Source organism: Antennarius striatus, chromosome 15, assembly GCF_040054535.1.
Source record: "Antennarius striatus isolate MH-2024 chromosome 15, ASM4005453v1, whole genome shotgun sequence".
Classification (NCBI taxonomy): Eukaryota; Metazoa; Chordata; class Actinopteri; order Lophiiformes; family Antennariidae; genus Antennarius; species Antennarius striatus.
Window position 1 is genome coordinate 17,146,844 of NC_090790.1, and position 22,385 is coordinate 17,169,228.

The 22,385-nt window shown below is 43.8% G+C and overlaps 2 protein-coding genes across 3 annotated transcripts; one reads left to right on the top strand and one right to left on the bottom strand.

Moving 5' to 3' along the window:
- The first annotated feature begins 2,105 nt into the window (after nt 1-2,105).
- agpat2 (1-acylglycerol-3-phosphate O-acyltransferase 2 (lysophosphatidic acid acyltransferase, beta)) lies at nt 2,106-10,917 on the top strand. The gene is made up of 6 exons (XM_068335540.1): nt 2,106-2,528; nt 5,251-5,384; nt 6,538-6,713; nt 6,873-6,968; nt 8,065-8,137; nt 8,245-10,917. The coding sequence occupies exons 1-6, from the start codon at nt 2,332-2,334 to the stop codon at nt 8,400-8,402; spliced, it is 834 nt and encodes a 277-aa protein (XP_068191641.1). The 5' UTR covers nt 2,106-2,331; the 3' UTR covers nt 8,403-10,917.
- A 1,922-nt stretch (nt 10,918-12,839) lies between these two features.
- Nucleotides 12,840-21,552, bottom strand: egfl7 (EGF-like-domain, multiple 7). 2 transcript variants are annotated; one of them, XM_068335379.1, is made up of 9 exons: nt 21,335-21,552; nt 18,331-18,581; nt 17,810-17,932; nt 16,761-16,873; nt 16,086-16,181; nt 15,789-15,995; nt 14,042-14,118; nt 13,758-13,920; nt 12,840-13,290 (listed from the first exon to the last, which is right to left on the bottom strand). In XM_068335379.1, the coding sequence occupies exons 2-9, from the start codon at nt 18,408-18,410 to the stop codon at nt 13,271-13,273; spliced, it is 879 nt and encodes a 292-aa protein (XP_068191480.1). In that variant the 5' UTR covers nt 18,411-18,581; nt 21,335-21,552; the 3' UTR covers nt 12,840-13,270. The 2 variants fall into 2 exon arrangements, with proteins under 2 accessions (XP_068191480.1, XP_068191481.1); XM_068335380.1 differs by lacking the exon at nt 21,335-21,552 and adding an exon at nt 20,117-20,278.
- Between the last annotated feature and the right edge of the window lie 833 nt (nt 21,553-22,385).

Here is a 22,385-nt window from a genome sequence, read left to right on the forward strand (position 1 = left end):
ACAAATATACAGTATGCATTATTCCCTAAATTTGCCATTAGCCTCACAATCACACATTCATAGGTGAACATTTTAAAACCAGATACAATATCATGAGTGAAAACACACCAGTATTTCAAACAAGAACACACCTGTGCTGACAACAGTGTATTGTATCTGTCATATGACTCTCTGTTTCCTGTGCACCGCATCCTGTCATGACAATAGACTCACTAAGTAAACAGAGAATCTGTCCAATGCCAGTGAAAAAAATCATTTGTGAAACCAGGTCGATTCCCTGCACAAAATAGATTTTCTGCCCAAGTGTACTCTTACTTTTCCAATAAAGCACCAAGAAGCACTAAAAAGCATGAAAAGTCTTGTATCCGAGATTTCTTTCCTTCAGTATGCAAAATTAAAATATGCATTTAGGACATATTGTGGTGAGAGTGTTTTATCCAGCAAAATACCAAAATAAAACCAAAGTACAAAGAGGATGGTTTACAGCCAAAACGGGAATTCTTTTATTGATTCTCAGATCATCAGTACAGATCAATCGGGAACAGCCACTGGATGCATGTCTCCTGACCCTTTTAAAGTCACAGTCCTTCATTCTTGTGTATGTGAGAGGTTCGCATGTCTTATTCATGGGAAAACAGGAAAACATTGACTCCAGGCAAACATCCAAATTCAAGTAACCATTCTGTGTCAAGATGACCCACTTACTGTCTTCCTGTTTTTGGACAATTTGGTTGTTCGCTGCCCAACTTGAAAATGTGTTTCCTCTGATTTGAAGTGTGACCTAAGCATGCATTATTTTGCTTCCACAATATGCAAATAGTTCAAGTTGTAACAAACTAAACACTCAACTTGCAGACTTTGCTAAATATTTCAGACATCCGCGACTCCAGTTTATTGACTTAAACTTGAACTTTAACAACATCATGCCATCCTAACCGCAAGGAAAGACAAGCTTTCCCCATCTGATGTTTGCTCTTTACGATTAGAGATGGTGAATTTGCGTCACATGGCTTTTGTTGATTTGTCTCTTTTCTAATTGGTGGACTTTGAAGCTCAACAATGTGGAGCAATAAAGAAAAGTTGCTTTGAATGTAGGACTTCTTCTCTCATGATATCATGTCTGGTATCCTCAGATTAATTTGAGATTACCCTTGGCATAGATGGGCAAATTGGACGTGTTGTAATTGAGGAGACTGATGCCACAGGTACACCAGTGTTTAGGATTATTGCAGGGTGACCGATTAATGCCCGACTGATCCTAATCTTCCCAAATCATGTCAAGTAGAGCTCTTCGACAGGGGTGAAACTTCATTGTCATGGCTAGTGGACTCAAATCAGATTACCACCAAGGATTAGATTACCACTCCTAATCCAATTACTAACGTTTCTTTATAATCAGATGTCAAAGTGGTCTCACTCTCCTTCACTCTCAGGGAGGGGATGAGTAAACGTAGATCTCTGGTGGTACATTTAGATGTTTGGCCATACAAAAAAAACAACATGTCACTGCGGATTTTTAAAAAAAAATTGAAATCAAACTTGAGTCATCCCCACCTATATATCTGAATAAAATGACGCGAAAACCTCACGCTGTCACGCTTCCGGCGTCTACCCGTCAGTTCGGGCATCTAGCCAAGTTAGTCTGCACAATTGTCCATGTCCCTCGTTTACGGAGCCGTTTTGGCTTCGTCAAACTTAGCGGTTTATATTCTTTGAATGTGACGGACCTCACGTTGTCGTGTGGGGAACCCCGATGCTTTATTCACCGGGACCGAACTCACGAAGCCGGCGTCTACCCGGATGGCCGGACCGTAACGCCGAAGCAGCCACGGAGCCGTTACGGCTTTATGGGACATAGTGTTTTGCTTTCTTGTAACAGCGAAGACAAAAAAAAATTATTTTTTTTTAAAAAAACGAAGTCTGATATTTTTTTTTTTTATCATGGAATTTCCACGGGTTGCCGCTAGTTTATATATAGATAAGTACACGCACTGTAATTAAACACACACACGGTCCGGTGGGGCTCATGATGTGACATGTGACCAAACAATGTGGTCCACAAACCGGATATAGAAAAAAAAACACACACACCACCGATGACGACTTGGCTCCACCTCATGATACCATTTAGCAACAGATGAGCAGCGGTACATATTCCCTCCGGACGGCCGAACACAGCGGTTGCGGTTCGCCGAGGTTCCGCGGAGGAACTCACCTGTGTGATGTTTGTCGGGGACGCAGCGGGGCCTCCCTTCTCTCTCTGGCCGTAGCTGGGCAGCCTTTTCGGCGGATACCGTGTCCGAACCTCGTGCGTTGTGTAGCGGGGTCGCTATGGATGTGCTCTGGGTGATACCGCTGCTGCTGCTGCTGCTGCTGCTGCTGCTGGTCCCGCTGCTGATGTGGACCAGTAGCACGTTTGTTTTTTATTTCAAAAAGTGCTTTTACGTGGCCTGGATGATGTGTTTGGCCCTGATGACGATCCCCCTGTGCCTGCTGAAGAGCGGAGGCAGAGACATCGAGAACATGAGGCGAGTTTGTTTTGCATAACAAAATGTAGCTCCTTCTGACAGCTAGCCGACGTTAGCACGCTAGCTCGCTAGCTAGCAGCAGTAGGTAGATTATATACCGAAAACATTAAAAATTACTCTTTCCTAAACACATTAACGGCTTCATTGCAGCTCTGGAACATGTTAACACGGCAACACTTTTGATTCAGGAAGCTTTTAATATAAGTTTTTGACATTTTCCAAAGAAAGCTAAACCAGTAATGAATAAATAATAAATGTTTAATGACAAATGCTAACATTAGCTCTTTAATGTATTGGTAATGGACCGTTTTGACGTCTGAAAATATGGAAGCTAGCGTTAACTTGTTGTTAAACTCTTATTTAATGCTCGGTAAGGACGTGTCTGCTGCTTCCGTCGAGGTTCATACATCACTAGCCATAGATAACGGTAATATTCTTTATCCTATTTGCCATAAAAATGTCTGTTTTTACCTGTGAAATTAAGGTAACGCATCCACTGTGTTCGCCACTGTTGAATGAAACGGTAGATGAAGCCGCTGATACAAGTTGAGCTATAAGTTTATTTTAGGTGCGAATCATTTCTATAAACGGAGAATAAAGCAATAAATAAAAATGTAACATGATCAGACACACATTTTGTTTCTCAGTGAAAGTGTATCGATTCTGTCGGACCAAAATCTTTGGATTAGATTATAGTTTAGATTAGATCTGTTCACTTTCAACTCTGACACGTGCTGTTAAATGGATATGTAACCATAGCAACAAATCAGCTCAAGCAATCGCTTTTTTTTTTTTATTCGTTTTGATGATGAACTGTCGCCCAAAGGAATGTTTATATGTCGTTTAGTAGCCTTCTAGACATGGTGTTAATGTTTTCCTTGATATCACATAGAAACCAATGTAGTCAGGGCAAAAAAATACGAAATTTGACAAAATATCTGATGTGTGCCACTTCCAGGCAAAGCAGAAACACCGTCCTACTGAAAGCCCGAGCATTGGCAGTGTCATCTATTGAAGATCATTTTTGAAAAACACTTCTTTACATAGGAATGATTTCTTGATGTTATCTCACACTCTGTACAGTGGACCCTATCAGCTGATACCTACTAGGATAGAGATGCAGTATCACATTAGTGTCAGTCCGTGTTGTTGCAAGGGGATTTTTGTTGTTGTCTTTACACCAGGATGGTGAGGATGGATTGCTGAACACAAACGAGTGCATTCCTGTAATTACCTTGAATGCCAGATGGCCGGTTGCCCCTGATTAGAGTTGTTTTGCTGAATAGTTATGAGGCCCATCCTCAATGCATCCTCCTTTGGCCTCGATCTGATGGCAGAAGCAGATCGGGCATGGAGTCGTGTTTCAACCGTGTACCGTTCTGTCGGCTCAAAGGTTATCTTGACATGTTTTGTGTGACAAAGCAACCGGATCAGACTTGACACAAACACAGGTGATGAAGGGAGTTTTGAATGCAGATTTACACGCTAACAAGCCCTGACGGATACAGCTCTCTGATTCATCAAGGGCAGCGCAGTTTGTCGGAGACGTTCTCCGTCAGACGGGTACACAACGACCTGATTCCTGGGGTTGACTGCTGTACAGCTGACTTAGAGGACTTCACATTAACAGTGAAAAACATTCTTTAGATTCCAGTTCACAGCCACATTGTGCTGTTATTTCCTGACTTGTCTCTTATTTGAAAGCTATTTTTGTCCACGACTTGAAATTTACATTATAAGGTATGCTCCTTGGACAATAGATAATTGAATCTCCTTAATCACAGTAGCTTCAGCTCGGGTTCCAAACTGTTTTTGACATTAGTGGGTGACGTCCGGCGCTGCTTCAAGAGCTGGTTCTGAGCCTACATGGTAAAAGTACTGAATGAATGAATGAATGCAGGCATGCATGCTCGCTCAGCAATGCCATTCTGATCCTGTGAACGTCTCCCCGTCTTGAGCAAGCATCTGACCTTTAACACCTGAGTCAGCTCATTCTCTTGTATGTTTGTTGGTACAATACGATAACGGTCTTGTTTTTTTTCCACCAGGTTGTGTTCAATCTAAACTGACCGTACATCCACCTCTTAGTCATTATAACATGTAGACACGACTTTTTTTATGGTCATGTGTTTCCCTTCATTTGAATCCAAATGATAACATTTCATTCCACTCCAACAATCTTACTCTCGCTGAAACTCCCACAAAGTCGTTGCGTAACCTCTTGCTTTTGCACTAGACTGAGCATGTTATCACTCCACTGCTGCGCTGAATGATAAAACAAAGGACCGATAATTATATGCTCTTTATGCTGGTTTAAAGGGTAAAGTTAGGTGATTCTGTTAGGTGTGACCACGACGTAATGAACTCATGAATGAAACCACGTCTGATTATTTTATCATTATGAGCTTCACACTTTTATGAAGTGATTTTGAAACCACTTTTGGATTTTTCTAGATTGTTCGCTGATGTCTAGTCTGTCTTAGAAATAGTGAAAGTGATAGTAAGTCTCAAAAATCCTTCACCATTAACCCCCCCCCTCCAAAAAAAAATAAAAAATGTTTGTACTGACATCGAACATCGTGTACCAGACACTGCATTACTCCTACATTAACTGGCTTTACACAATCCGTCTCCAGCATTTCATTGAGGGATTCTGGGTAATTCTCTACTTTGTGCGTTCAGGTGATTGTGAACCATAATGTCTTTTTTTTATTCTTCTCAGAATTATCCGCTGCATGGTTCGTCATGTGAAGTATTTCCTGGGTCTCCGCTTTGATGTGAGTGGCTGGGAGCATCTGCAGACGGAGGGGCCCTACGTCATCATCTCCAACCATCAGAGCTCCCTGGATGTGTTGGGTGGGTGCTGTGCTACGTGTAGTGTTATAATAAAGCATCAGTTTTCTCTGAAATGACAGGATGAGGAATTTTTCCCTCTCTTTAGCTTGCAGAGGAAGTCTTGGTGCTTTAGGATGTGAGGAATTTTTAATGTCTTAATCAGCTGCCGTGTGATCATCACACCTCAGGGTGCAAAGAGTGCTGACTTGGATGACATCACAACTCAGGAAACCGTCCTCTAACTCTTACTTCTGGCTGATGAGCGGAGTGTGTTTCACTGCAGGAGTATAGAGGATTTCCGCTTAGCAGACGTGTGTTTTCTCTCCATCGGTGCTGGAGGAGGGGCTTTCCTGAGCCGCTGAGCGATGAAGGCGGGCTCCAGGCCAAGCCGTTGACAGCATGGTGATTGCTAGGCATCTAATTAGTGCTGAGAAAGCTCAGCACGAGTCCGATTCTGTGTCCGCGTTGCCAGGCCAACCGCAATGCCCAGCCTCTAATAGCTGTTCATCCTGTGTAGATAAGATAAGAAGTGAAGAAGTCTCAGTGCCACGCCGACTGGTCTCAAGTTCCGTCTTTGTTGTGCAATCGCTGTTAATCCTATTGTATAGAAGCTTCTTGCATTTGATGTTTGTGTATGTGTGCGTGCGTGTGTGTGTGTGTGTGTGTGTGTGTGACTTTTTGCACTGCTCTGTTACTTCTGCACCAGCTGCCTTTGCACTAAGTATATTTAGACGTGTCTGATTTCATGATGTAAGCACCTTTCATAGAGATAATGCCCAGAAATAAAGAAAGATTTCCTTTCGAGTATCTTGTGTGTTGCATGAGGAGACTTGACCTGATGAAATCTGTTTTGACAAGGGCGATCTGATAAGATGAATGGACAGAGTCCAAGCTGGGCAGAGGCCATGGGAGTGGGAGTTTCAGATTTGTGTTTTTGTATTGTGTGTTAACTTCAAATGTCAATGAAAACTGACTATGGGATTTAACGTACTGATGACAAATTGGCAAATGTCATCTGTCGAAATGTCTTGGTTAGTTTTTATGAATGAAACTAGATATTTGCTGTAATCTACTTTTAGAAATCACCCCTCGGAGTTTTAAATTCTGAAAATCCTTTTATGATGCAGAAGAATAAAATACTTGATGCTGATGAGTTCTTTTTTGTGCCTCTCAGGTCTGATGGAGATCCTACCAGACCGCTGTACCATGATCGCTAAAAAGGAGCTGGTCTACGCCGGTACAGTCGGCCTCGTCTGCTGGCTGGGCGGCATCGTCTTCATCAACCGCAAGAAGACGAGCGACGCCAAGAGCGTCATGGCCGACGCCGCCAAAACCATGTTGGATGACCAGGTAATATGGCGGCGATGGACAGAGCTTTTGTCTAAAGCTGTAATTTTACTCTCAGTTGTTTGTGCTTTTAGTGGTTTATATGATCAATCTGCTTTTAGACATGTGGGGATGATCAAATGTCCATTTTTCTTTACGACTCTCACCCTTTGACCGCCACAGATCCGTTTGTGGGTGTTCCCGGAGGGAACGCGAAACCAGAGAGGCGACCTGCTGCCCTTCAAAAAGGGAGCTTTCCACCTGGCAGTGCAGGCGCAAGTAAGTACTCGTCCTCTCACCGACTTGAAATCCACTTTCCAGAAATGATCTTTATGACCAGACAGGAATAAATGTAACTTTCATGCGCGCCAACATTCTGTTCATCCATTTAACTGTGCTGGAAAAAAATCCTGGCTGTGAGGATATGGGATGGGATCCAGGAGATTCTGCCAACTGTTGTGTCCTAAAAGAGGACGGGCCTGCACTGCCAGCATCGTTCCTGTTTTAGACACATGGGGGAGCAAGAAAGCTAATATAGCACAAGTTGTGATTTAGGCTGTGACAGACTCGCACAACACTGAATGAGCCGTAGTTGTTTCAAAGGAATTCTTTGAAACAAATATTTTGGTCTGTTCAGACACCAATGATCCCAGCGTTGATATTCCAGTTGTGTGCTCTGAAGACCTCCTCGGTTGTGTGTGTTTGTGTGTGTAATTTCCCCACATTCCTCACACCAAGTGATGGCAGGGAGTGTGTTTTTCAGATTTATCTGCTCGTTGATGCAGGTGTGAGGTCTCCGTTCCTGAGTTGATGTTTCGTAGCTCACAGGTGGAATGAATTTTTTTTTTAATTAATCATCAAACAATAAAAATCTGTCAAGAAACCACAACTCTGTTCCCCGCAGGCTGCCACAGACGTATATCATTTGGATTCAAGAGAGGCTGTAAAATGCAGCATGCATATTATTTTGGAGGGGAAGTTCAGAGGTTGCTTATATAGATATGCAATTAGTGTTTTCATGGTAGCAGACGCAGTGGAGTGTGAGTTGTGCGTGTGTTGGCGCGGGCTGTTGGAATGACTTCATCCGAGGTCTGGAGAATACAGTCCACTTTGGTTTTCTCTGCTGGCTTCGCCTCACGCCTGAGGCGGCTCCAGGACCTTTTGTTTTCTATTTTTGTCTCTCCATGTTCGCTCCTGCTGAGGCCGATCGGTTTGAGGGGAAGCGGGACAACCGCCAGGGGGGGACCGAATTCTGCCAGAAACCCGTTCGGCTTCTGTTAGTTGTGTCAACAAAAAAAATAGGGAAAAAATAAACTGAGGATTTTTTTTTCCTGTTTTTGATCTTGTTTCATCCTTTTTTCTTTTTTTTTTTCAGGTGCCCATCATACCCGTTGTTTTCTCCTCTTACGGCAACTTTTACCTGCGGAAAGAAAAGCAGTTCAAATCAGGTAAACCACCTGGATTATCCTCCGCATTCCCGACGTTTCATGTCATTCGGGAGTCGTCCTGTTTCTGCAGACGTGATTCTGACAGCGACACGTTTTTACCTCTTCAGGCACCATCAGATTGAAGATCCTCCCAAAGATCGAGACAAAGGGGATGACGTCAGAGGACGTCTCAACCCTCTGTGACAAATCCTTCAACCTGATGCACGCCGCCTTCTTGAGCATCTCTGACTCCGTAACCCAGAGCAACGGGCCACTGAGGCACTGAGAGGCACGGCGCCTCTTTCTCCTCCCACGTCCCTGAGACCCACATCCTCTCCCAGACCTCCCCGCTACTCCCAGGTTGTTTCGTTACCTGGCCAGCAAACCACATGACGCAGGTTTCTTGTCATGAACAGTCTTTTTGTCTCATTGACGCCCGGTCTGGTCCGCCTCTGGCCCGACCGAACAGGAAGTCGGTCCCGACCCTCACTGTGTTTGCAGCAGCAACGCTCTGCACGCCATGAGCGGAGTGACGGACGGCAAGCCGGACAGTTTTGGATGTGTGCGTTGTTCTTCATGCATGCCTTTTTTGTACGACTCTGTTGCTTTATATTTTCCGGCTTCGGAAGAATTATTATGGTCTTATTTTATCACCATTTTGTACTTTTCTTTTTGCCTTTTTTCTCCGCCGTCGCCTTCTGTTTCGCAGAAACCCTCGACGTGTTCTCTTTTCTACTAAAATGTCTAGACGTTATTCCTCTTCGCCTGTCATTTAATTCCCTCTCACACACATTCGCATCACCCCATCTCCTTCCTTTCCCTCTTAGTGTTCTCTTCCATTTTGCATTCCAGTCTCTTGCCTCAGGAAGAAGGGAGCGAGGTCTCCACCAGCAGCGGAGCGCGTGGAGGTGAAAGGTCGACGCCGTTCGACCACAGACTCCTTCGGGTTCTGTCGCTATGAATTTAATTCTGCATCCGTACTGAGTCTTCAGCTCGGTAACGAATAACTCCGTGACATACTTCATGAGGTCAGAAGGAAAGGAATTCCTCATTATGAGATGCAGCGAATAACAAAAGCACCCATCTGTACACTATTTAAGGGACCCGAGCCGACAGATGAGTTTCAAATGTTCTGAATTCTTCTTCCAAAAGATTAGAAGCAATCTGAGCAACAAGTGTCTTCTGGCTTTATTCTGTCCTGTTTGTTATTATTCTATTTTTTATTTTTATTTTTTAAAGGAAATTACATGGATTTTGCTCCTTGGACAGAACTCTCTAGCAAAGCTCATTTAACCGTGTCAAAAGGGTGATTTCTTGTTGTGCAATATCAAACTGCTTAATCACTACTCCAAAGTGCAAGCCACCTGTTGTGCCATGACGAATCGTTACAGGACGCCCGCTATCTCGTTGCCATGACCTCATCACATTTCATCCGATCAATAACGCTTCCTTTTAGCAGGTTGTTAGGTGCTTTTCGTGAGGAGGGAAGGGAAACTTTTCCATTTACTAACAAACTTTTTAAGTCAAAATCTTTTTTTAAATCACTTTGAAAGTGAATAAGTTGTAGTAGCTGTGTCATTATGATTCTGTCGACGGTCGCTGAAAAATATTACATAATTTCAAAGGTCGTAGAAACGTTGGCCTTGAGTTTGATTGGCCGTCATCACCCTCTGATTGGTGGTCGTGCTCACATTTTGTCACGCGTACAGGAAATGACTGCTCACCAGATAGGACTGAACGAGCCATATTTAGTTTCACATAAAAATCTTCAATTTCACGTTGCCGGCCGTCTTCAGGCCGAACATAAAATCACTTATTTTTCCACTTAGACGTCGCAGAGAATGTATTTCAGCATTCAGGATGTCGAGTCGGAGTTCTTTTTAGGAAACGGGATTTACGTCGCATCCGGTTTGCCTCATTTGCAAAAGATGTGTTTATTTGACCGTTAAATGTTCGCTGCAGAGCAGATTAGTACACTTGTTCCCAGCTCTTTATATATACAGTCATAGTGGTAGCTGCTGGTATCTTGGCTTTAAATACATGTTGTGGTTTCTATTAAGGCCAGTATGGAATATATGTCCCTGCTAATTTTAATGAATCGGATCATTTTTGTCGTTTTTCTTTGTTTGAACATATTTATTGGTTTTGTTTTCCTCATCTGTGAAGATTATTACACCTTAAAGCCGTGTTTTGAATGTTATTACCAAATTGATTTCTTCCTAAACATGAACTCTATACATATTGCTAAAGGACTGTTGAATTTGTTACCTGCTCACTTATCAGTTATTTTGTGATGCAGTTGTGATTTGTGAGCTTTGTACTGGTGGCTCAGACTTTGCAGCATCTTTGCTAGTTTTTTTTTTTTGTTTTGTTTTTTCTGAGCAGTTTATGAGCTCATGTATAAAATATTGGTACAGATTCAAAGTATTATAAACCTTAATAAAGCACTTTTCATGCTGAGTTTGGGTGGAAAAAGTCCAAAAGGACTTGACGTTTCCTCTGATCTTCACCAAAGCTATTAAAGTGTAATTGGTCCCTTTAGATGGAAAGGAGGAGCAGAGCCGACATCCTGCAGAGCCGTGTGTGTGTGTGTGTGTGAGAGAGAGTGTTTATGCGTTCATACATATACCTGGAATAGATACTCGTTCTATTATCTGGTCAATATCAATGATGTAGTGTTCTTGATTTCTCCTATTCTGGGTAAAAATCGATGCCAAAACAATAAAGATTCATTCTTTTTTTTCTTTAATGTTGTGCAGTAAAACATCTCCTCTGTGTATTTACCTGGCATGATACACCCTTCTTCTTTTCCTTTCGACTTTTCCCTTCAGGGGTCGCCACAGCGAATCAATAGCCTCTATTTAACCCTGTCTTCTGCATCCTCTTCTCTCACACCAACTACCTTCATGTCCTCTTTCACTACATCCATAAACCTCCTCTTTGGTCTTCCTCTAGGCCTCCTGCCTGGCAGTTCAAAACTCAGCATCCTTCTACCAATATATTCACTATCTCTCCTCTGGACATGTCCAAACCATCTCAGTCTGGCCTCTCTGACTTTGTCTCCAAAACCTCTAACATGTGCTGTCCCTCTGATGTACTCATTCCTGATCCTATCCTTCCTGGTCACTCCCAGAGAGAACCTCAGCATCTTCATCTCTGCTACCTCCAGCTCTGTCTCCTGTCTTTTCTTCAGTGACACTGTCTCTAGACCAAACAACATCGCTGGTCTCACCACAGTTTTGTACACCTTTCCCTTCATTTTAGCTGAAACTCTTCTATCACACATCACACCTGACACTTTCCTCCACCCGTTCCATCCTGCCTGGACACGCTTCTTCCCCTCTTTTCCACACTCTCCATTGCTCTGGACTGTTGACCCTAAGTACTTAAAATCCTCCACCTTCTTGATCTCTTCTCCCTGTAACCTCACTCTTCCACTTGGGTCCCTCTCATTCACACACATGTACTCTGTCTTACTGCGGCTAACCTTCATTCCTCTCCTTTCCAGGACAAACCTCCACCTCTCTAGCTTCTCCTCCACCTGTTCCCTGCTCTCACTACAGATCACAATGTCATCTGCAAACATCATAGTCCATGGAGATTCCTGTCTAATAACCTCGTCTGTCAGCCTGTCCATCACCATAGCAACAAGAAGGGGCTCAGAGCTGATCCCTGATGCAGATATACTAACTACATAATTAACACACTTAAAAATTTTAATTTTACTGAATCATTTATTTTCCTGAAGCAACAAAAAAAACCCAATGGTTAATCTTGATTCTAAATCTATTATCAGTTAATCTGTTTTATGGTCTTATTTCCTATAAAGTGTGTGTTAGAAGTTCTTGTAATGAGATAATTGGGTTAAAAATATGGTAGACGAGCATTTATTGTAAGAAGGAAACACTGACTCACAAAAAATATATATTGATACACAGTATTTAATTTTTAGTAACAAAAGGGCTTGTGCCTCTGATTAGATTAATTCGGATTAGTTCACGGTAAGATTTTTCTTTTCATAATTTCAATTATAATTAATTTAATTCTAAAACTCTGTTGTTGGATGTGTTTTTAAGCACATCCAACAACAGGTTAAATTAGTCTTATATATAAAACCCTTAATCACACCAGTTATGCAGTGAAATTGGGTCGTGACTAATAGCAGGGATAAATATCCAGGGTACTTTTAATTACTCATCATCACTAATGTTTTTCTGTGATACAGATACGTGGATCCCGACCGTATACCTCTTTAGATTACAGCCACTCTACGGTACCTTAGCACGTAGCTTACCCTTAAGAGTGAAAGAAGAGGAGGAGGAGGGAGGAGTTCTTGTCGGTCAGAGTCAGAGTTGTCATCAGAGAGATGGTCACTACTACCACTATCTTCACTAGTCTTTGCTTTATCATCCATGATGAACAGTAAAGTATCCGGGGTTCAAAGCTGGAAGCTCTGAGATGCTCAAAGAGACAAGAGAGGGAGATTTTTGTTGGAGCTGCTTGAACGCAGCAGTGCTGCCCAACGGAGGTTGAGGCAGAAAGAGGAACTGCAAGACTAGTCGAATATATCAAATACGTTTTATCGTATATCCGAATGTTCGTAAGTTGAGGACTACCTGTATTGTTCCTCGATGGGAGTATTTTTCTTTATCTAGACAATGGAAGACACCTTGGTTGATTAATGGGACGCTTCCTATGCTAGGAATAAATACAGAACAACACGTTTTCTCCAAGAGGACTTTTTATTACAAAATGGTACAAAACTATATGAAAGTCTATTGGAGCACAGAGAAATAACTGAAAGTAATCATAAGTTAAAATTATAAATACAGATGTCCATGTCGGGCGCGGGATGCTACGGCCTGAGGCAGAGGACACAGCTGCACCGATGCAAAACAAAGACAGACACAAAGGTAGTCAAGTTGAACCTTGACCCCCAGGGGGGTTGGATTCAGATGTTACGGGGATGATGTAATGCTGAAACTGATCCTGCAACAGGTACGGTTACAAACAAATCTGACAGTAATCCAAGTAGAAAAGTAAATTAATCTGTAGGGAATAGTAAAAAAAATCCCAGATGATCACAGCCTAGGAGTTCAGGTCTAACCAGAACGGCCATCTTTGCTTTGTGTGACCTTTGTTGCGGGTCTGTTGTTAATTCTCCTGGCACGAACCTGTGGAGAAGGGAGAGACAAGGTGGTATGTAAAGTTTTTGGTCCCAACATGAAGTCAAACTTTTTAAAACTTTAATTAATAGCTAAATACCTTTAACAATAAAAGCACCTGAGTTCAGAACAGACCCCAAAATGGAGTCACTGAACATCACCTAAAAAACTCACATTAGCTTCAGTTAGCATGTAGCTCAAAAGCCGCGTAGAGTCGCTAGATTAAAAAAAAAAGCAATAGCAATGCATTAACATTTTGTGTTGCAGCCAAAAAGCCGATTACAACATAGACTGTATTATATTCTCATTTATCATAATGTGAAATATTTATTAAATGTGACACATTCCTGACATTCCCTCTACCCCTTGGGGGGGGAGGGGGGGCTCCAGCAGTGTTCAAGTGCAAATTTTAGTTTGCTTCGTCATTTTTTATTTTCGGCTGCTAACGGCCAAAAGGTCGGCCCGTGGGCGCTCACATGTGCCGAGGCGCTCCTCCAGAAAGCCGATCTGCTCGCTGAGGGAGTCGATGCGGTCCAGCTGCTGGAAGGAGTGGGACAGCAAGGTGGTTTTATCTGACAAGCCGTCGTCCAACGACAGCGGGAAGAAGCTGCTGAAGGGGGCCAACACCAACTGTAACTTCTGCACGGTGGGAGATGGAAGAAAAATACAATTTACTCACATTAGAATCAAAATCATTTCTTAACGTCGAACATCTGAGAGGTTTCGCATTTTGGCCGTGTAGAAGCCGGGGTTCTCGTACCTTTTCTAGAAGTTCTACTCTGTTTCTCAGGCTCTGCACCTCTTCTGTCACATTCTCCACCAGGCTGAGCTTTTCACCTACAGATAAATCACAAAAAAAACACAGAAATACACATCAGAGGACGGCGGCGACCACAGCTATGTCTGAGCTGCAAAACAAGAAGAGGACGAGGGAATTAAGGGCACGAGGGTGGAAATCCTGTGGGAACGGCCCAAAACCGACACAAGCCGAAAGAGAGGTCACCAGAAATAGATGAGCACTCACTCATCCCTTGGTATACATGTGCATCGGTTACGGGAGAAGATGCTGCGGGGGTCTACCTGAAGTGAACGTCCCTTGAGGAGGCGGGATGCAAAAAAAAAAAAAAGAGAGAGACCCCCTGCCTCCTGGCTCCCTAGCAAACGGACCCCGAGCGGCTCAATCTCTCCCAGATGTGGTCCATTATTGAGACAAGCAAGGGTTGAGAAACAGAGTGAGGAGGAGGAGGAGGAGGGGAGGAAAAGGAGGCAGGGAGGTGGGGGGAGGACTGACGATGACCCCCAGCAGACAGGGTTGATGGAGCCGGAATGAGAACACGAGCGCCGGCCAAGAACTCGGTGAAAGAGGGATGCAGGGAGGGGGAAAAAAAGATGGAGATGTAGGAAAATAGTCCAACACTCCTCCACAGTAGAGACGGGGGGGAGGGAGCGAGTGGGGGGGTGGGGGGTAAACCTGAGTTTACATTTGTAATCTTCATCAACATGCCTTTGACGTGTGCGTACGAACAGATAACTCGGTCTCAAAGCAACACATCTTTGTCGGCCTTGAATTGGTGAAGCCAAACTGAGCCTCAAACACTCACCCCCCCCCCCCATTTTCCTTCCCCCGATGCTTTTTGGCAAGCGGAAAGATCTGTCATATTTTGGCTATTCGTCCTCCCGTTTCTTTGTTTTTGTCTGTATTTTTCGCTGTCTCAGCAACGCCAGCGTTACCCTGAAACGGATTCGTCCGCTCAACCGTTTCGTTTTGTGCGAAACGGATCCTCCTATCCGTCGATGAAAAAGACGGGAAACTGGAGCGGAGGCCTGAGAAATTCAGCCTCGCATTCACATAGAGATGTATTTCATTTTCTGACAGTGAGACACCAGGCGGTATCCTGTTTAGACTTACAGTTTGGTTATTCGCAAAAAAATCCCCAAGAGGCTGGAAGATTTGGGAGAAATCCCGAAAAAGGGACGTCGTCTTGAGAGTTTCGTGTTGCAATGATTCCCAAAAAAAGCAGCAACGCTGAGACGGAACGGGTCGACTCAGACATTTTTAAACTTTGGAGGGGATTTCTATTATTTTGTTGCTAAGATACAAGGAGCACACACATCCAAATCCACTTTTTTTTTTTTAACGGTAAGAGATGACATAGCAACATTTGTAAGGGAGACTAATGGAGTGTGTTGGATATCGATGTCTGTATTAGCTGCTCTATTAGAGTCACATGTTGGCTGGACTCAGAAGACTCGTGGGGGGAAAAAAATCCAGTCATTCCAAGTCTCGCCGCACGCGGCCAGACCGCTAGACATCCGTCTGGAGTCGGCACCAGTCGCAGTGCATTATTACTCACGGTACGAGTTGAGAGTGGCATAGCGCGTACCAAAAGTAATAATGGACCGCGAAGCTGGCTAAGTTCTTTTCTTCTGCGCTCCACCACACGTCAAAGCTGCAAGACACGAAATTATATCATACACATACACACACTGATGTGGTGTTCATTTACCCGCATCTGTGTGACCACCCACTGTTGCCTGGCTGGTCTGGGTGAAAGAGGGAGGTGTAGGAGGAGGGAGAGGAGGAGGAGGAAGGCTTTGACAGGAACGGCCATCTCCAGCCAGACTGAATCCGTCTCCGCACGCGCACCGAAAGCTGCCGGCTGTGTTCACGCACTCCTGGGCACAGCGCCACCCCTCGACACACTCGTCCACGTCTGACAGGCGGAGGAAGACAAATGGGTTTAAATGTGAGCGACTGGGCTACCAGAGGCCCGCGTGGTCATGCAGGTGAAATGTGTGTCTACCTGATTGGCATTGGCGGCCCGTCCAGCCTGGGGGACACACACACTGGTCGGGTCTCGAGCAGGTACCTCCGTTAGCGCAGGGTCGTCCACATACAGCTGTAGGAGACGGAAGAAGCTTAACTTAGTTAAGCTTAGCTTATCTTAGCTAAGCTTTATTTAGCTTAGCAGAAAAAAGAGGGAAATCAGCTAGCATGCTATCCAAAAGTTGCCCACTAGCATCTCCAAAATCACTTATATTAACCTGTTAAATTCAGTCTGGCTTCACGAGTTGCCATGGTGATGGCATTGTTTTCGTCATGTGATGCAGTCGGGATCTCTGATTGGATGGCAAATGCAGGAATTTCGGTGCATCAAAGCAACGTTTTTCATTGCAAGGTGAATTTTTTTTTTAAAAAGAGAAAGAATTATTAGCTTTAGCGCTAATATCTAACATGATAATAACATGAAAATGCAGCTGGGACAGGATTAGCTTAGCCTAGCATGAGGAATTCAAAATGGGACGTTATCTAAAATGGTTGTGTAAGTTTTATTTTTACCACACAGGACTGACAGAGTGGTGCAAATTTCCTTCCCAGGAATGTAAATGAAAACTTTTCCCCCCAAAAATGAACTATTCCCTTAAAACAACACACGCACACGCTACAGGCAGCGACAGGCACGAATGCATCAGGTTACCTTGGTTGCAGTTGTGAGAGTGAAATCTCCGCCAACCCGGGCAGCAATCCGGGAAGAAATGGGAAGGAGGAGCCGCCCTGCTCACCTGCCGATACGCTACGGAGTACAACGTCCTGCGGAGACAGAATGCAGACACCCACTGTGAGGGGTTCCCTCATTATTCATATTACTGTCATCACCCCCGTGTGTGTGTGGTTGAGTCTGTCCAGCCTTTTTCATGTTGTCTGACCGCGAGAACCCCGATGAGAAAATGGGAATTTTTGGTGGGATATTAAAACCACGGATCACTGACGTCCAAGAGTGTGTCAGAGATGAGGCAGGGATGGAGGGAGGGACGGATGAAGGGAGGGAGGGAGCGACTGGCAGGCGAAGAGATGCGAACTCAGATCGAAACACGGATTTAATTGCTGTCTGATGAAATGATTCCATGTTTAGTTTATAAGGAGAGATAAGGAGAAAGAAACTGAGGTAAAAAAACGTTCGGAAATTTGGCCATGATTAAAGGACTGGAATCGTTTGAGGCCTGCAAGAATGCTAAGTACGAGAATGGAAAAAAAAAAAAAAGGCAAAGTTGAATTATGACAGGGAGGGAAGAGTTAAAGATTACAGCGGGGGAATGTACGGGGAGACTTGAAAGCATCAGCACTGGAGAGAGATTGAGAGTGTGTAAGTATGGAAGGAGAAACAGTCCAAAATAAACAAGACGGCGGTCTCTGCGGGCGAGCAGTTCATTTCCCGTAGTTACAAAAAAGCGCTCAATATTTAGATTTCAACCCGAATTTGTGCCACCGTGACCCAGATCTGTGGAAAACAAGTATTTGTGTTTATCTGAATCTGTTTGCCGGAGGAAAAGGTGGATGTAATCTATTCCTGGCTGCACCTTTTCCCTTTCTAAACACACGGTGCGTTGCTTACCCGTGTGTAAAACAAACATCTTTTTGAACGTTCGTACACTGACGTGACCCCTCCCCAGTCCTCCGGTGAACCGGATCGTCTCGACGTGTGTGTTATTTCTGCCACAGGAGTGTGTCGCTGCTGTGTGTGCTCACTTGTACGTGCTGCAGAGGCGATGCCCCTGACACAGGGTGATGTAGGGCTTGTGCACCGGCTGGACGTATGACTCTGTTGCCATGACGACGCTGTGACGGAGGTTGTGGCCGCACGTCCTCCTCCTGGGAGAAAAAAAAAAAAAAAAGATGGAAAAGTTCAAATGAAATCGGGATAAGGAGTTTCTACAACGCAAGCTGGGCTGTTTTTAGATGTTTTAGATCCTGATACTTCCTCGCTCCAGAATGTGTCCGATTACGACTTGACCTTTGACCTTTTTGGCTCCACTTGACCTCTCTCTTTGGTTTCCTGGTTTATTTTGTTCTTTGTGCCAATCAACTGGAAACCACAAGGTGAGCCCGACGAGTTCTAGTTCAGGTCGGGTCCTGGGAGAGAGCACTTCTGAACGTTCTAAAGTCGTCAGAGGTCGCCAAAACAAACAGGCCTGACTGACGGCTGAGACAGAAGGAGACAACGGGACAGACCATAATAAACACAGGAAGAGTATCAGGTGAGCCGTTACCCATGGTGAGAGTAGAACTGTGGAGCGCCCATCACATGCAGGAGGAAGAGAAGGGAGGAGAGGAGCAGCGATTGGTACATTGTCTTCCAGTTTCCCACGTTCCCTCGCTCGGTCTCACACTCTTCTCTGTGCCAGTCGGAGGGAAGAGGAGAGGAGGATGAAGAGGGGGGGGGAGGGAGCGTGGATCGTAGCCAAAGTCCTCCTCACACCGGGCGTGAGGGTGTTGTGTCCAGGAGGATGACTCCGGCTACCTGTAGCAGAGACAAACGTGAGGCGATTATTCATTAGAACGCAGATTCAGCTTGTTTTTTTAAATACACACCAAGTTTCCGAAATGTCAGCCAAAAAAGAAATTATACAACGGCTCTAGTTTAATTTTTATAATTAGAATGAATGTTGAGTTCCAACATGCCTGATTATTTTTTTCCTCTTTCCCTGGTGAGTCACTGTTAAGTCTTTCATCCTCAAAACTGACATGTTTCTGTAACCGGAGGTAAAGATTTGAACGATGCATTGTTTGTGAAAAGTCAAGGCTTGGTTTGTTCTCACTGGGGATTTGGATTTGCATGATTATCTCAAGTGTAGGCTCGAGTGTCTGTGTAAATTTAATGCTTCCTACACAGAGAGGCTTTTTTTGGGAGGGAAACTTGCTAGGAAGATGACTCCATGCATTCTTGGCCTGGATAAGTGGCGTACGAGCTGAGCCGCCTTTCTCAGGCTGAATTGGAGTTCCTCTGGTTGCATCTATGTTCATGTACCGAACACGCAGTTCCTACAGGTTGAACTCTCCCTGAACTGCACCTGAGCGGACTCTGAGACCGTTAGACAAAAGACAGGGCAAAGGGATAAAGAGCTCTCCCTTCACAGCAATGTTCACTTACCCCTTCACACAATTTTGGATTATTACATTCTGTACGGGATTAAAAGCCATCTAACCTGCAGCTATGCCATCCTGCAAGAATGCATTTTAAACAGACCACATATTAAACTAAGTTACGGTCGGCCGGGTGTGAGCACAGGAGACGACAGACATCTAAAAACCTACCTTCATTCAAAAAAAAAAAAAAAAATCAAATCCAAGCAGTGAGAGTAATTTCCGGCACAAGACATGTGGGTATTTGTTGTAATGTTGCATCATGACACAAGCGGTGGGAAAGCTGCTGCAGGGCAAAACCTGACTACCAAACAGGCGTGGTTTAGCAGCCGCCCATTATAAACCCCTGAATCATGTGGTTATTAGATTTGAATTGTGATATTATGGAATAGTTTTAAACATATTTGAAAAAAAAAAATCTCTTGGGAATTCATAAAGTACAATAAGACACACAAGGTATATAAAAGAAAAGCATCTCTCCAAAGAGGAAATTGTGCAGCTTAATTACGGAAGCAAAAACTTACATTTACATACATGTTTAATGAATAACTACCGTAGTTTTGTTTGTTTGTTTGTTTGTTTGTTTGTTTCTTTGTTTGTTTTGGTCGAATGTGCACGTGCGTGATTTTCAGAATGCGTTCTGACCTACTGACACATTTGAGGTAATTTGAGGAGACGCGTTTCTTCCTCTCGCCATCGGAGGGCGCTGTTTTACAGCAACTGCGGAGCGACATCCCTCAAATCGGAGCGCGATCTCCGCAATGCCTTCACACTCACGCTGATAAAACACGCACTACGTGGATGAATCCGCAAATACAGAACGTCATCCTCACACCGGACCACACGGACGCATAAGACGTCACAAGGCGCACATCGAGGGGCGCATGCATGGATAGAGAAATAATCACAAACCGTGCAAAGAACATCAGCTTTCCTAAAATGATCACGCCAAAAACGCACAATCCCCCCACGTGCAGGAAGGAGAGAAATGAGACGCGAGTTAAAGTTAGTCCTGGTTTTACTCCGCTGGTGCGTTCAGGGTCCAAGTGATAAAAGTCCGCGACTAGTCAGGTTTCTCCTTCAGACTGTCAGGGAGCATGGGGGTGATGGTGGGACCTCCTCCCTCTCCTCCAGCTGGGTGTCCCGCAGCTTTAGATTGCCTTCACTGGGTTACCGTGTGCGTGACGTCATATGCTTTTTTTTTTTCATTCATAACATAAAATTACGCTTCACAAGATGACTGGTGGGTAAGGAGACCCTGCGTAACTGCTGGTGGCTGCAGGCGTGATAAATTAAAAAAAAGTGAGGTTAACCTTTTCAAGTTCGCCTAAAAAAAACCAGATGCATATACCCGTAAGAATACCGGGACAGATTTAAAGGATGTGATCGATCACTAGACACTGATCAATATGAGGCTTCTGCAGCCTTAGACAGTCAAATCACGGACATCTTCCACAGTTATTGATTTTTATCCGGGAGGTTTAGGAGTTTTCCTGCACGAAAACCGTGGATTCCCCTCTGACTTCATTAGGAGAGGAGCGGCCGTGAGCTAAAACAATATCGACACGCATTAGAAAAAATTTAAATTTAAAACTGTCCTGCGTGCACATCAATAAAATACTTTCATTTTAAATGATTGCAAATTAAAAAAAAAAAAAAAAACTTGTTTTATGTCACCTCTTTGGTGATGACCGCTTTCCTCTGCAGCCATATCCTAGACAAACTAAAAACCATGTCAACACCAGGAATGAATATTAATCTAAAGAATAATAATGATAAGTGGCCATGGACCATTTTATTGTTTTATTCTTTTATTTTTTTGTACCAGATTTATAGTCAAGTCATAAATTTCTAAAGGTTTGTTATCATTTTTATTATTTTTAAAAACAGTTACCCTTGACAACCAGCTTTACATCATCCATAAATATTGATGCTTTTGTTTGCAGTAGTGAACAGCTGAGGCTTCCATTGGCTGAGATCAGATTAGCCTGTTAGCTTAGCATCCTGAAATCAATCTGTTCTCTAGGTAATTTCACACCTTTTGCAGATGAAATCAAGTCTAATTTTATTCCTTAGAATAAAACCAAGACATTTTGAGCGCGAGCCTTCCCAACACGTGTAACGTCCTACCTGAGCAGTCTGGGGTCATCAGGTGCGTGCGCGCGCGCTGGGGTGGCCAGGCGCACGAGCCTCCGACCATCTGGATGAGAGAACTCTTCCATGATGTGTTTCTTTTAACACTCGCGTCGGTGGCTAGAGATGTTTTTATTTTATTTATTTTTTTTAAAATTTTTGTTAAAGAAAACCAACAACCTCGCAGTTAATTCGCGGTGCTCCCCACAAGTCGTCTGGCGACAAATGAAATGTGCCGGGGCGTTTTTCAGTTGCTTTTTATGCAGGGCTTCCTGTGGAACGCAGGAATTGGATGGACAATCCCAAACCGGAATTCCTGTGAGTGTTTGCCGCTGATAAAACCCCTCTCCTGCACAAACACGCTCCATCCTGCTCAAACCGCTTAGCACAAAATCTGATTTTGAAGCATTTTTCTGCCCCATTGTGGTGCAGACATCTTGAAGAGGGCCATGCAGGAGCAATGGGCCCCTTTCACCTCTAAGGGCCTTTCTGCTGCCTTTACAGTCCAGAGATAAACACAGGAATAATAAGCACTGGCCTGATTGACCTCACACATAGGCTATTCTAAAGTATTTCAGACTCATGGTTATAGTGAGGAGATCAAATCTGTCAAATTGCAGCGCGTTTAGGCCACAATACCTTGATAAGAAAAAAAGTTTCTTGTTTTATTTTCCTTCCAGCTTGTGTGTTTCTATTGTAGCTCAATATCCAACTCACATCAAGTTTTATTAATTGTTCATTTGTTGTTTTGTGCAGCCCGTCTATAATAGTCTATAACAGTGTGAAAAAGACAAATCAACGAGATCACAAAGTTCCTGTGCGAGCGCTGAGTCAACTGTGCGAATTGTAAAAGCGACTTTGCGGCTTAAAAATTCTGAGTTGGGGAGAACAACTTTCCTAGGTGGTCCGTCCGGTGCTGTTCCTGATCTTTCAAACATAGCAGCCGCTAAGTGAACCTTGCGGCGCATTCTCAACTGTTGTTTCAGCAAATTACCTTCAAGCATCACATTTTAAATGAATTTCACCGCGCTGAAATTATTCTTATTTC